Source organism: Pezoporus flaviventris, unplaced genomic scaffold (genome assembly GCF_033815535.1).
Source record: "Pezoporus flaviventris isolate CSIRO_AGI_PZ_B2104156 unplaced genomic scaffold, CSIRO_AGI_Pfla_v1 ptg000031l, whole genome shotgun sequence".
Taxonomy (NCBI): domain Eukaryota; kingdom Metazoa; phylum Chordata; class Aves; order Psittaciformes; family Psittacidae; genus Pezoporus; species Pezoporus flaviventris.
Window position 1 is genome coordinate 1,465,679 of NW_026892579.1, and position 14,257 is coordinate 1,479,935.

General features: G+C 36.9%; 1 protein-coding gene across 3 annotated transcripts in view; it reads left to right on the forward strand.

Moving 5' to 3' along the window:
* Window positions 1-14,257, forward strand: part of TRDN (triadin) — a 104,205-nt gene that overhangs the window by 63,030 nt on the left and 26,918 nt on the right. For all 3 annotated transcript variants that reach the window (XM_061460010.1, XM_061460012.1, XM_061460011.1), the window contains 2 exons: window positions 10,599-10,658; window positions 12,044-12,103. In XM_061460010.1, coding sequence (XP_061315994.1) covers window positions 10,599-10,658; window positions 12,044-12,103 — 120 coding nt within the window. The remainder of the gene's footprint in view (window positions 1-10,598; window positions 10,659-12,043; window positions 12,104-14,257) is intronic.

Consider the following 14,257-nt stretch of genomic DNA (forward strand, 5'->3'; position numbering starts at 1 on the left):
ACCTTAACATTAGCAAATAGTGTAATTTTGTTTGGCTATATTGTCAATGGAGAGTCATAAAAAATATTTTCCCATCTAAACTTATCCAGAAATCCTTTTTGTAGCAAAGGTGCAAGAAAGTAGAGTGCGGATGAACTTCCTCTGGTGCAAAAAGCGTGAAGTGTGTTGAGCAAGGAAAAAAGCAAATTTATAGGCCAGTGGGTGCTAACCAAGTTACGAAGTCATAGTTAACAGTGAGACAGCTGTGTATCAGAGATAAGAAAAGCCTCCATTTTAAGAACCTACTCTTTTGCAGATTGTTCACTCTTTTCTAACTGGCACTTTCTAAAAATCCACAGAGGAACTGTTTTGGACTGGTTTTCAAAGGTCAGGTAAACAAAGATATTTCCTGGGATATGTGCAGATTTTTTGCCTAAGAAACCTCCTCTATAAAGGTTAGGTTGCATAAAATTTTATGAACATCTCTCTGATGCACCAGTGCTATGCTTAGTTATGACAGGAGGAAGCAAGAAGGGAGCTTATTAAAAGTAGTATGTATATACACACATGCTCCTTCACACTATTATATTCAGTTCTGTATGTATTCTTATATGTTTTTATAGTATTTTACACCCCTATTCCTAGCTTTCTAGTCTGTGCTAATCAGGGTCATCTGGAGTGTCTAGACCTGCATCCCAACTACTTAATAAATCATGTTGTTTGAAAATGAGGGTTTTTAGGTTATCAGTGGTCTAGCCCGGCAATAATGCAAGGGATCCCAGGTAAGGTCTTTTCACACACAGTATTCTAAAAACACAAATGAAGTTGCAGCCTTGACCAAAACAGCCTCTTGTGTACCATTTTACCTACACGGGAGTTCATTGCTTTACATAGAAGAATGTGAACTTTGCAGAAATGATTACTAAGATTTTATAAAATGCCAGAAAAAAAGCATTCATGTGTCATAGAGCTAAGTCACTTTATGCATATGCCTGATAATGCTGTCTTTAATTAGGCAGTCACTGAAGCACAGGACAGATTTTTTTCTGTTTTTTTGTTTTCATATTTAGTTCCAAAAAATGCATCTTGTACATAGGAGGAAAAATTATAAGAAAACATTCCGTCTGGCCTCAAGCTAGAGTATGATAAAGGCATGAATCTTCAGGGAGTTTTACTGTTACCTTCTAAAGTACCTCCAGAAAATATGTGCAACTATAATATAATATTGTTTTTAATAGAAAAAATCCAGAGGAAAAATGGATGTTTCTGATAAATGCAAACACCACAAACAAATTTCAGTTATCCACCCCAAAATATGACACTAGAGTTCTAAAAATAATTTTAAGCATATTTTTTGGATAGTCAACCTCCCTGAATCTAAGTCGCAAGATTTACAAGGGATTTCCACCCACAAGCCTAATTTTGAAAAGATTTTACTGAAATAAGAGGAATAGGTATAATTACTGAAAATTCCAGATGGAAGTGGCTGAGATTATAAGAAAGATTCTTATGACATTAAGAGTCAGGTAAACCCGTGCCCTAAAATTTGCTTTGAATGAAATATTTCTATAAAGTGCTAGTAATAGTTCAATTTTTGTACTTTTCAATTACTGTACTTAGTCAATTTGATCCTGAAAAGAAGAAATACTATGAGAAATGATTCACCAAAGCATTTTCTCATGCTTAAGAGCACTGAAATTATTTCAAAATTATGTACATACATAAGCACAGAGTCACTATAAAATAGGTTCCTTCCAATTTGGTATTTGATTTATTAGTACTTTCACAAGGGCAAATGGCACCCTGGACTGTATGAGCTCGGCCCATCAGTAGCAGTAAGGTATTAAATATCCCGCTGTACTCATCTCGCATAAGACCACATCTAGATGCTGTGTCCAGTTCTGCGCTTCCCAGTTCAGGAAAGCCATCAGTAAACTGTACTGAGTTCAGCCTGAGGCCACTGTGATGGTCAGGGCTGGAGCAGTTGCCCCAAGAGGAAAGGCTGAGGGATAGGGCTTTCTCAGCCTGGGACAGCTGTCCTGTGAGTTTGTCATTTTGTGACATAAAACTCTAAGGTGTTGCTGAAGTCTGTTTAAGTAGCAGGTGTCATAATTGTTACTACTATTACGATCAATGAATAAAACATAACTATGCAATACTTTGTAAACAGGGAAGAACAATAATAAAATCATAGAATCATAGAATATTAGGGTTGGAAAGGACCTGAAGATCATCAAGTTCCAAAGTACATGTAAATACCTTCTCTAATGGAAGGCTCAATGATAATCCAGATGGACATTTCTGATTTTTATGGAAAACTGATTTTAACAATGAAATGAATTGTCCTGCATTTCTGGGAAATATATCTTATTACAACAGACATTAAGAAGAAACTGGAAAAGGCTGATCTACAGTGTGGCTTTTCCCAAATACACTTCACTAATACATTGCTGTTGGAGTGAGGGAGGGAAAAAGACAATGTGATGATTAAATGTTACCTGTGGCAACCATACATTAAGTCCCGGTGACTATAGGACAGATACTTGTTTGCCTATGAATTAACACTAATCTCTCTCTTTTGCTTCAGAAAGTATCTCTGAATTAACCTGATCTGACAGATTCCAGGCCCTCCAGAACTATTTCATTTGCTATTCACGGCACATATTTGTACCTCCTGCCTCTATTAAGTGGTCAATAGGGTGGTACTGATAATCATAGAATCATAGAATAATGGAATGGCTGGGTTGGAAAGACCTTAAGATTATCTATTTCCAACCCCATGACATGGACAGGGACAGCTCACACTACACCATGTCACCGAAGGCTCTGTCCAGCCTGGCCTTGAACAATGCCAGGGACTGGAGCATTTACCACTTCTTTGGGCAGATTTTAAAAATCACAGAATAAAACTGTCTGTATTTTGGCACATGGATAAATTACGAGTTTATAAAGACAAGTATAATATGACCCCATAATTTACTTTGTTATAACTGGAAGACAAGGTATTTCAGACAGCTAAAAAGATAAATAGACCCAGACCATACAAATCCACAGTATACTAGAAACATATGCAAACTGACAAAATTAGCAAATGAAATGTCATATTAATGTTTGACACAAGGCTGCATAATTTCTGGAGGTATAGCTACAGAGATACATGAGTTAACTTCAAACTAGTTAACATGGTACAGATAGCAATGTAGCTGTAGTGATTAAGATACATCTGTCAAGTATTTATTTAGCTGTATGGGTTTACAGCAGCCTAGGATGAAGCCAGTGCTGTGGGAAGTTTGACTACCACCAATAGCTGTTAAACCTAAATCTCATTTCAGATGGATGTAACACTTTTTGACTGCTACAATTAAATCTAATTCTAAATTATATAAACATGTAACTCATGAGACCTTGTCTCACTCTTATACAGGTGTTTACATTCAGTGTTGCAGGGCTAAATCCAGCACAGGGTTAGGAGCTGCAGTAAGCAGAGTGTGCATGCCTAGTGCCAGCTGTTGAGGACCTGGGCAGTCAGAGGCAATCTTCTTCCACCTCCTCAGGTAATTGAGGTGATTTAGAGTGAGTGCAGGTGCTTTCATGGCCCATTAATTACTCTGATTTTCTTAGATTATTGTTTTGGACCTGGGAGCCTGTGCCCCTTTCCTTTTTTTTTCTCTTTTTTGTTTTCTGAGTATTCAAGAAGAATTAATTCATAGCATCTAAGGTTACTTCTAAGGTTACTTTACTTCTCAATAAAAAAATCTACACAGAGATTTAATGGTCTCTGACTAATGCACTCAAACTTCATTGAATTAGTTCATTTATCTTAACTTTCTGAGTGTTGCTGTGTAAACCAGTACTTAGCTGGAACAAGCAATCTCTGCTTTGTGCATATCATGCTCATCACCTACTTTTATACTAAGCATCAGACTTCAGACTTACTCAGCTGGAAACTCTTTTTAGATCCCTTAGGTAAAAAATTAGTGCCTCCTTATTACATCTCTTCTTTTTGCACTTGTTTTTGTGGTGAGGAACGTCTCTATCTCAAACACTTTAATGAAGAAAAATTAAATTATATCCTCCTTCACTACCTTCCATTCGTTGCAAATTAAATATACTATTAGATGACTGAAATTCAGAAAAATGTGTCACATATATACTACTTCTTGCTTTTAATTTTATGTGAAGTAGATAACTATTCCTATACAATTAAGTTTGGAATACGTTGATAGATTACCTTCAAATTTTCTGTTATAGAATCATAGAATCGTTAGGGTTGGAAAGAACCTTAAGGTCATCTAGCTCCAACCCCCCTGCCATGGGCAGGGACACCTCACACTAAACCATGCCACCCAAGGTTTCGTCCAACCTGGCCTTGAACACTGCCAGGGATGGAGCATTCACAACTTCCCTGGGCAACCCATTTCAGTGCCTCACCACCCTTACAGGAAAGAATTTCCTCCTTATATCCAATCTAAAGTTCCCCTGTTTAAGTTTTAAACCGTTACCCTTTGTCCTGTCACTACAGTCCCTAATGAAGAGTACCTCCTCAGCATCCCCATAGGTCCCCTTCAGATACTGGAAGGCTGCTATGAGGTCTCCATGCAGCCTTCTCTTCTTGCTACTGAACAGCCCCAACTTTCTCAGCCTGTCTTCATAAGGGAGGTGCTCCAGTCCCCTGATCATCCTTGTGGCCCCTCTCTGGACTTGTTCCAACAGTTCCCTGTACTTTTTATGTTGAGGACACCAGAACTGCACACAATACTGCAAGTGAGGTCTCACAAGAGCAGAATAGAGGGGCAGGATCACCACCTCCAACCTGCTGGTCACGCTCCTTTTGATGCACCCCAGGATACAGTTGGCTTTCTGGGCTGCAAGCCCACACTGCCGGCTCATGTTCATTTTCTCATCAACTCCTATTTTAGATTATTTATAAATATGCCACACCCTGGTCACTGAGAATGAAGTTTTTCATGCTCATATTTTTGCTTCAAGCTGAATTTTCATTCAAAGTAATATAAAAATGTTCCAGTGATTTTCAAAATTTGTGGTGTGGGTCATTTTGGGGTGTTTTATTTTTTTCCAAGCTAATAACAATTCAGTCAGAGCTTATAATTTTTTAGTATTTGCAAGGAAGTCCAAGAAATATTCTTTAAGTTGTGGGACAGATTTAGCTTACACAATTGTCATAACACTAGTTTTAGTTACTCACTTTTTTTTTTTATAAATCCAGCATCCTATTATAAAAAGAAAAGAAGCAATGTTTTAATTACAAAGTGTATCATAAAGCAAATTGAATGGTTGAAGTTGAATGAACAGTTTCAGTACCAGCATTTTTCAGCTGAAGAGTGCTTCACTTAGCAGCCTTAAAAACATGTTTATGTGTTTTCTCTTTGGTTTTTTATGTGCAAAAGAAAATCTTATTAACTCTGATTTGTTTCACGTAAACATGGGAATATGGCCAGCCTGATTTACTCACAAAACCTAATTCTTTCGCATAAGTGCTGCGGGCTTGAAAAAGGACATGTATTAAATCCTTTACAAAGAAATAGACATCCACATGTCTAAATCTGGTAAAGATCTGCAGACAGTGAAATATTATCTATGACAGAGGTTTGAGTACTACATATGATGCTGAACATGAAAACATTTTTTTTGGGGGGGGGGGAAGCAGAGTTAAAATGCAAAAGAAAAATACTATTTAAGTTTGTCAGATCAAAAGCTTCAGGATTTTGGTGGCCCTTCTTCACTGTGATGGTAGAGTCAAAAATGTGCAGTCATCATAGCCCTGAAAAATGAGCTTTCTAATTTTTGGCAGCATCTGCCCTTCGCAGATAAGTTTCTACCCAAATGCCATAGCTTTGACAGCGTCCATAAGAGGTAATGGCAAACGTTACAATCTGAGATTAGCAAACTCTGAGACTATGGGATATCAACATACAGAATAGGGCTCTTGAACTAGCCGGAGATGGCCTTCAGCCTATCATAGGGAAAAGAAAAATAGCTTATGCTTCCGCCAGCCTGGTCTTTGCTTATCCGCATTCCAGGCTCCATGCCCAGATGCATCGTTCCTTTTATTTCTCAAGACAGAGTCAAGTGGTCCCTTCTCCGTGTTTCTAACTTGGAGTTCACACAAATTCCCTTCTTTTTATCCCCTTATACCATAAGGGGATAACATGAAGGAACATTAATTAGATTTTTCTGTCCACTTTAAGGTCTGCTGACACTCAATTCAGTTAGCGTCCTTCAAGGCTCATTTTTCTTTGTTGTTCTGTGTTGGATTTTTTTTGCCTTGGTTTTTTTTATGGTTTGGTTTTGTGTTTTTTTTCTAAAGCACAAAATAAGGAAATGTCATGAGGAAACTAGAATAAATTTAAAAACTAAGCAAAACAAAACACAAAACCCCACAACAGTCTCCCTTACAGAAGTAAGATGTTCTGTGGCTGAAAGCAAGCTTTCTGATTGCCAGTCCAGTCTGCATAGTTCAGCTATGGTTTTTGGCATAGAGACTACAAGGGCTTTTGTCGGATGTGCAGAAGCTCAAGTTTCAATGCCATTGACCATCACAGAGCTATTGTTTGCAAAACTGTGCTATTTTCCTATCCAAAACTAACAACACGCTAGCTCAAAGTGTTTTGTACAAAGCTAGCACCTGCTAATACAAATGTAAGATGTAAAAGCATGCTACAGTTTCTGCAGAAATGTTCAGTCTAGGCTCTGCACGAGATAGGCAGAGGGGAGATGCCTTTCCCTTGGTAAGTTACTGGATATCCCAAAGCAATTGAATGAATTACATCCTCTAATTCATTCAGTAATACATTGCTGGTGCTGCTGCATTCTTCACAGCCTGTTTTTTTACTGTAAATTGGCTGTCCATATTCCTTAAAGACCTTGAAAAATCTCACTTCAATCTCTTTCCACTGTATTGCTAATTGTTATCAACAATAATTTACCTGTTATGACTGCAAATGTATTTGGATAATGCGAACACATGCAAGACATAAAGAAATTACTGAATGTTCGTACTGTTATTTCTTAAAGACATGGACTTATTTTCTAATGAGGACATATTTAACCAACAAAAAAATGCTTGCACCTCTGTGAAATGACATTTGCTTCAAAGCTGGTGAGATGAATGTATGCAAAACCATTACTGTGCTTGTGTATAAAGCTCACAGTTGCCTTCTAATTGAAGTTATATTTTCTGTGATTTACTCATTGACAGAAACTTGAGCATTACAAAGAAAATATTTTGCCCCTGAAATTACAATATGCTAGCCTTTTAGTAGTAGAGGTTGACATGGGAAATTTTTGTCATCTAAATCACCAGGATGGGGAGCATAGTCTTGTCCAAAAATGGACTGAAAGTTGGGTGGGCAATAGTCCCTAAGGATTCATGTTTGCCTGTTTCTAGTCAGACATGTAGCTTGTCATGGTTTGAACAGCTTATCTTCCTGAGGTTATGCTCTGATTAAAAGAGATGTGGTTGTTTTAATCCATTTTAAGTAACAGCTAAAAATAAAGAAAAAACAGCACGGAAAGCAATATGCAAGCATTTTTTTCTTAATTTTTTTTTTTTATTATTTTTAAGAATAGAAATCTGTACTCTCAAATACTGAAAATAATTCCCTCTGTCAGAAATCTTAGAGTCAGGTTGCTTGTATAGTGAGACCAAAAGAGATCTCACAGATTAGATTAAGGTCACTGAATAATCACTTATTTTACAGAAATATGGTCTAACATCTGAAGTCTTACCCAATGAAAAATATTTCCCTTGGACCTGGAATTAAATATTGACATCAAGGAGGTCTATACATTATCTAGTACCTGCGACTCAGAGCTGAAATCCGTTATTTGAATTTACAAATATTTTTCCTCAATCACCTTAGTGAAATAAGTATACATAATTCCTCCAGATTACAGATTTATTGTGTATTTTTTTTTATATATATATCTAGTAATTCAGGGAGACAAACCTGAGAAACCAGAAAAAACTGAGAGGAAGGAACCCCTGAAGGGTATGTATTCAGTATGTTCCTTGTCTTTTTGCCAGTGGTTCAAAACAATGTAATGTATTGACTTTTAGACCCTTCTTGTAAACCCAATTATGTTTAAGGATGGAGGAGGTGTGAAAGCCAGCTGGAAGGAAAATTAGTATTTTAAAATCACTTTGAATTCATTGCTGAGCAAAAGGCTAAAATTATATTCAGAGATTTATGAATAAGTTTTTACTGTATTATTAACTTATGTAAAAGATGCCCAGAGCATAAGTAAGTATCTTTTTTATTCTTCCTTAATAAATCTAAGCATAATATTCATCTTTGGGAATACTTCTAAGCAAAATGTAATGAGCAAATTTTAACATACAGAACATGGTCCCTGGAGGTATTCTGCTCCAGACACCTGCCTTTGGAAAAAAAAAAATCCCCAGATTCATTTCAGAGATGATTTACTAATTTGCTGTTAATGTATGCCAGCAACAAATTACAGATCAAGCTGTTATAGGAGTCAGAATCAGACACTGTTTCCTCTCCACCCACAAGTCATGAGTTAGCTCTGGGCTCTGAAGGCCACCATCTAGTTTGCCTCTTGTCAAAGATGTTTTGGCAAAATGGCATTTGTTGAAATATGCCTACTTGTCAAAACACTTTAAGCCTTCTGAGAACATGTCATTTACATAAAAATGTGATTAATGAAGTTTCAGGCTGAAAGAAGAAACCCATTCTGGAAGAACGAATAGGCCAATGGTCATAATAAATCATCCAAAAAAAGGAAGACCCAATATCCAGCAGTGGTTGATTTATTTCAAACCAAGAACACAAGTCTCACAACCCAAGTGAACATACACCTTCCCAAAATTTGCGCTTGACTAGGCTTTCCTAATGGTCTTTGGCTGCAGATTCCCATTTTATATAACTAATTCAAAATACATTGAGCTAGCAAGATGGACTCTAGGGGTTAATGCCAGGCCCATAAGTTCAAGTGTGTGTTAGAATTAATATTTATTACTAGAAAATAGAATAATGGCAACATGAGAAATTTTTTCTGAGATTTGGAAAAATGGCAGAAAAAAGACGATAATGTCCCATCTTAAAACATGAATGTGTCATTAAATTTTTTCTGTTATTTTATGGAAAATTTGGGAAACTCTTCAATTTGATTTGGTAGGAGAACGATAGTTAATGTTTTTAAAAGCTAATAATAAATGAAAGCCAATCTCAGATAGCCAATGAAGAAGAATAAGTATTATTATACTGTCTTTAACTTGTCATAATTCCTACTAATTTTCTGTGTTTTATGTTTAAGTGAATGTATTAGTTTCATTTAGTGAACTATCACTACATTTACTACTAAACCAGTGCTGCATATAGAGATTCTCTGTATTTACAGTACTAAGAAACATTGTTTTCACACTGTACTTTGTATTTTAAAACTATGACTATGGATACATGTTTTTTTAAGGCCCATTTAATTGTAGTGTGACTGGGAGACTCCAAAGTTTCACTGCATCCCTGTATATTAACTGCTTCTTTTCCACTTTATATGCATTTGCTTTTCAAGATTCAGGTAACAGAGAGTAAATAACATACTATTCTAATTTATAATCAGCTTCTATAATGAAGTTTAGGAAAGTTATCTAATGACACAGAGAACAATTAAAAGTGTCTCAGTCACAAGTGACTCAGCCAGCTATGTCAGGAGCTCATTCTTATACACACTATATTTCTAAAAAAAATGTGAAAGCCTGGACATTTCCTACCCTTCTTCTTTTGTTTCAATTAGATATGGAATTCACTGTAGTGTAAAAGAGCTTCCTTATTTTCTCTTTTTTGCAAAGGGAGTTTTACCAAACTTGGATGCAATCTCTGCAGGAGTAAAAGTTAAAGTTAGCTTGCAGTTTCACAGCTCATTTTTCTGAATTGCTCTAAAATCTGCATGCTTATTTCCCATTGTCCAGAAAATTATTGTGTAAAATTCTAAGAAAAGTGAGTGGAAAATGTTACTTGAATAACTGGGCAGCATAATACATTTTCCACTGTCATAATGTTAGTTTTTACTTTGCACATACTGGGCGTCTAATTATGGCTCTTATATCATCATTGCCAGGGCCTGATCTCAGCTAGTGTTCATTACTAGATATCCATATCCATTACTGGTTATCCATTTCAAGCCAGCTGGCAAGTGACAGATGTGTCATGTCTGCATGTGATGCTCTTTGGCTCCAGCACTGATTCCAGGGTTCTTACATGCCTCTGCCTGACAGTATGGGGAGGCCCAGGTGGTGTCCTCATCCTAGTGCAGGCAACAGCATTTAGTGTGAGCTCTGCTTTAGTCCTTGACAGTTTTCTGAAAATCTCTCTCCAGGATTGGACAGGCAATTGCAAGCGATGATATTACTGTAGTAAACAGCTAAGGCATGTTACGGTGACTTGGATGGTAAGCGGTAACTTGCTTTCCAGAGTTGTCAGATCACACCAGTGTAGTATAATGTGTAGTTATGCTCTTGACAGCTTAAGAGTAAAGTAGTCTGCTGTTTTGTCTCCTAAGGCTTATCTTGGTAGAATTATTTTTAAGTTTTTCCACAGGATTTTTTAACATATATGAACACATTTCTTCTTTCCTAGTGACACATAAAGACAAACTGGAAAGACAAGACAAACATGGAAAAAAGGAAAAGCATGCAGGTAATGATTTAATGACAGAATTTATTTTACATTTCGAGGTACACCAGAACTAATTGTCTACTCGATTTCCATTTATGTATCTCCTTGACTGGAAAAAATGTTATAGAACTTTATTAATTAAATTCATTACATCATATAATGGTCTGCAGGCATATAGGCTGAGTAACACTTTCTATTCTGTCTGTTTGTTGTTTTTTTGTCTGAGGAAAAGAGATAATCTCACAGTAATCTCTGAGTATTTCCAACACTCACAGTAATTATGCTGCTAAAAGAGTATGGTCATCATGGAAAATGTACCTGACAACCTGTAAACAAAGGTAATGAAGTAGGCCATGTGAAAAAATAACATTTTAAATATAATACTGAGTAGGGCGGTTGCATAGGTATTGAATAAGGCAGGACTAAGTCTTTAAGCAGTTACTTGAAGTAAATAGGTATCTAGCACTGCTTTATCTTCCACAACTTTTACTTTCTTTTGAAGCACCAACACAAGGCTGAAGAGAACATAGTAATGCTCATGCATGCGTTTTATTTGTTCTTAGTATAAACTCATATGCTGGAGTGAAATAGGCAGCTGAGTGCTTTTATATGCCTGGTCCCTGTAGGGTACCTCAGGAGATATGATCACATACAAAAATCATTTCTGCATAGATATGGACAAGTTATTTTGTAAACATCAATCTCAAAAAATGGCAAATCAGGGCCCACACAGGAGAATATTCTAGACTACCACAGCTCAGTGATTACTGCACCACTCAGGTGCATTCTGAAACCTGAGCTAGAAATCTAGTAACTACAGTGTATTTTATTTCAATTTGTAAAGTGGAAATTAAAAGCAAACAAAAAGCCCCAAAGAGCATTAGTTATAATGCCATTGCAATTAGATCTGTAATTAATTATAGTGTTTAATCATTCATAGCTAAGAAAACTGTTAGTTGTTATGTGGAGTTTAGAAAATCCTTCAGAAATGAACCAAAGTCATAAACAAGAAAGCTCAAAAATAACAATAAACCAAAATAAACAATAAATGACAGTGTAAACAAAACAAAGCAACAGCAACAACAAAAGAACCAGTAAACAACATCAGTAAGCTTGACTCTTCTTGGCTAACTTCTGTCATGGAATTACAATCATGCCAGAAAAGCCATTCCTCTCCCAGCTGATGGTAGAAACCTCAGGGATCACAGACAAGTTTTTGAAAGTTCAAATCATGTGTTTCGGCGCCAACAGCAGGCAGCAGCAGCAGCTGAATCAATATTTCTGGTTCTTTGTATGGATAGCTGTGGTGCCTAGCTGTGTTTCTTGATCTCACTCTTCTCACTTGAAAAACAACATTTCAACATTTCTGTCTTTTAATAACCATTAATGTTGTTATGTATTTGTAGCTATTCAGAGAGAGAAACCTGAAAAGCCAGAAAAACATGAAAAGAAAGCACCTTCTAAAGGTAATGGAGATTTTTATTAGATTTTGCAAAATTTTAGATTTTCAGTGCTTGTATAGTTTGGGAGATCATGGAGACGACTATTTAAAGTATAAAGCTCTTCAAGTTGTGCATTTTTTGGGTGCTCTGACTTTTGCTTGACTAGGTCTTGATCAACTCCTGAGTAAACTCTTGCTCAGCATATACTTCTTGCTTAGTTCTCTTGTTTTGATGCAGAGAGATAATTATGAATCATTCTTGTGCAGCTAAAGAAATAAGCCTATGACTATAATATTTGCATTCCTTGTTGTCTTTTACTCCACAATGGGATTCAGTAATTTATTTGCAAAGAAGGCTTTCTCTCATGTATCAGTTTTCAATCTGGTGCAGACTTAATGCAGGAGTGTTTACTGTCTCTCAGTCTGGATCTTCTATCACATCCAAAACCAGATTTTCATTTTCCTACATTTATTTTTTTGCAATAACATTTTCATTTCAGTACATGATTTGTACTGTCCTCCACGGCTTTGGTTAAGATTTACATATCTAATAATTATCATATATATTCTGAAGCAATATCATGTGTGAGATGCTATTTTCAGCATTCTTTTGACTTATAATACCATCTTTAACCATGATTTGGACAGGGGGATTTAAAAATCCAATCAGCTTGCCCTGTTTTGCTAACTGTTTTATTGTTTGGCATTTGAATGCATTTGCTCTGAGATTTTCTTTTCTTTTTTTTTTTTTTTCTTTAGTGCACATTGCTTTTCAGAAGCCAGGTATTTCTGTAATGAATTTAGGTTTCAGTCGATGACTCTTCTTACTTTTGCTCAGCTAAGTCTTGAAAAAAGGTATCATGGAACTGTCGTGGTTTAAACCCAGTCAGGCAATTCATTCGCTCACTTCCCCCCCCTTTCTTGCCCTCCCCCTGCTCTCGGAGGGATGGAGAGGAGAATCGAAAAGAATGCAACTCCCACGGGTTGAGATAAGAACAGTTTAGTAACTAAGGTATAACACAAATCACTACTGCTACCACCAATAATAATAATGATAAAGGAAATAACAAGGGAAGAGAATACAACACCTCAGCACCAGCCGACCGATAACTTGCCCCCCCTCAGCCCGACCAAGCACCGACCGATACCTCCTCCAACCCTGCAGTCTCCCAGCCCTTCCGGCTAACTCCCAGTTACATCCTGGGCATGACGTGCTGTGGTATGGAATACCTCTTAGGTCAGTTTGGGTCAGGTGTCCTGTCTCTGCTTCTTCCTGGCTTCCCCTCCCCCCTGGCAGAGCATGAGGCTCACAAAGTCCTTGGCCAAACCAAAACATCCTTGTTATCAGCTCTGTTCCCGAGCTGAAAGTCAAAACACTGCACTGCACTAGCTACTAAGAAGGAGAAAAAATGACTGCTACTGCTGAACCCAGGACAGCAATACATCTTAGTATCAATCTGTTATGGCATTTAGATTAATCTCATGATGATGGGATGCATGAATTTATTAGCTTTAATTTGAATCTGCTCAGACAATATAGATTCAGATGTACAAATCAGTCTTTATTGGAGCTGATCTTACTCTTGAAGACAAATGTGAAAGAGAGGATAAGAGGGAAGAAAGAGATTACAGAAAATTACAGAGAGGTAGAATGAAGACTTAAAGCCTCAAAAAACTTTGAAAGGTAGCCATTGTACAGTCTCTTTTAAGAGGATATTTGGTCATTTTTCTCCTTTCAGTGTCTAACTTGAAAATGTACGATTTTCTGTTAACAAAGTGAAATCACATTGTAGTTATCCAGAGAAAATAAATGCCCATAGTGTCTGTGTAGTTTTGAAAAGCAAATAACTTCCAAGAATCACTGAGATATTCCTAATGAGCAGCCAGCCTGCTTGCCCATTTATCTTCTGCTAGCTAACCAAATAATCGCTTAGAGTTTTAATGTGTTTAATATCAGCCATGACTCTAGTCACTGGCTGGAAAATTTTATGAAGAATTTGGCCATTTTGTAGCTAAGTAGATTTGCTGCTGTGATGTGACATACAGACCTGCTACACTCTATTGAGTGTTTCCATGCTATGCAAGTCACTATGGGTAGACTCAGTGCACTAGGGCACTCATTGCCCCAGTGCTTCCAAAGGCACATTTCTGCTGGCAGTGTGCTGCTGAGCTATATCTA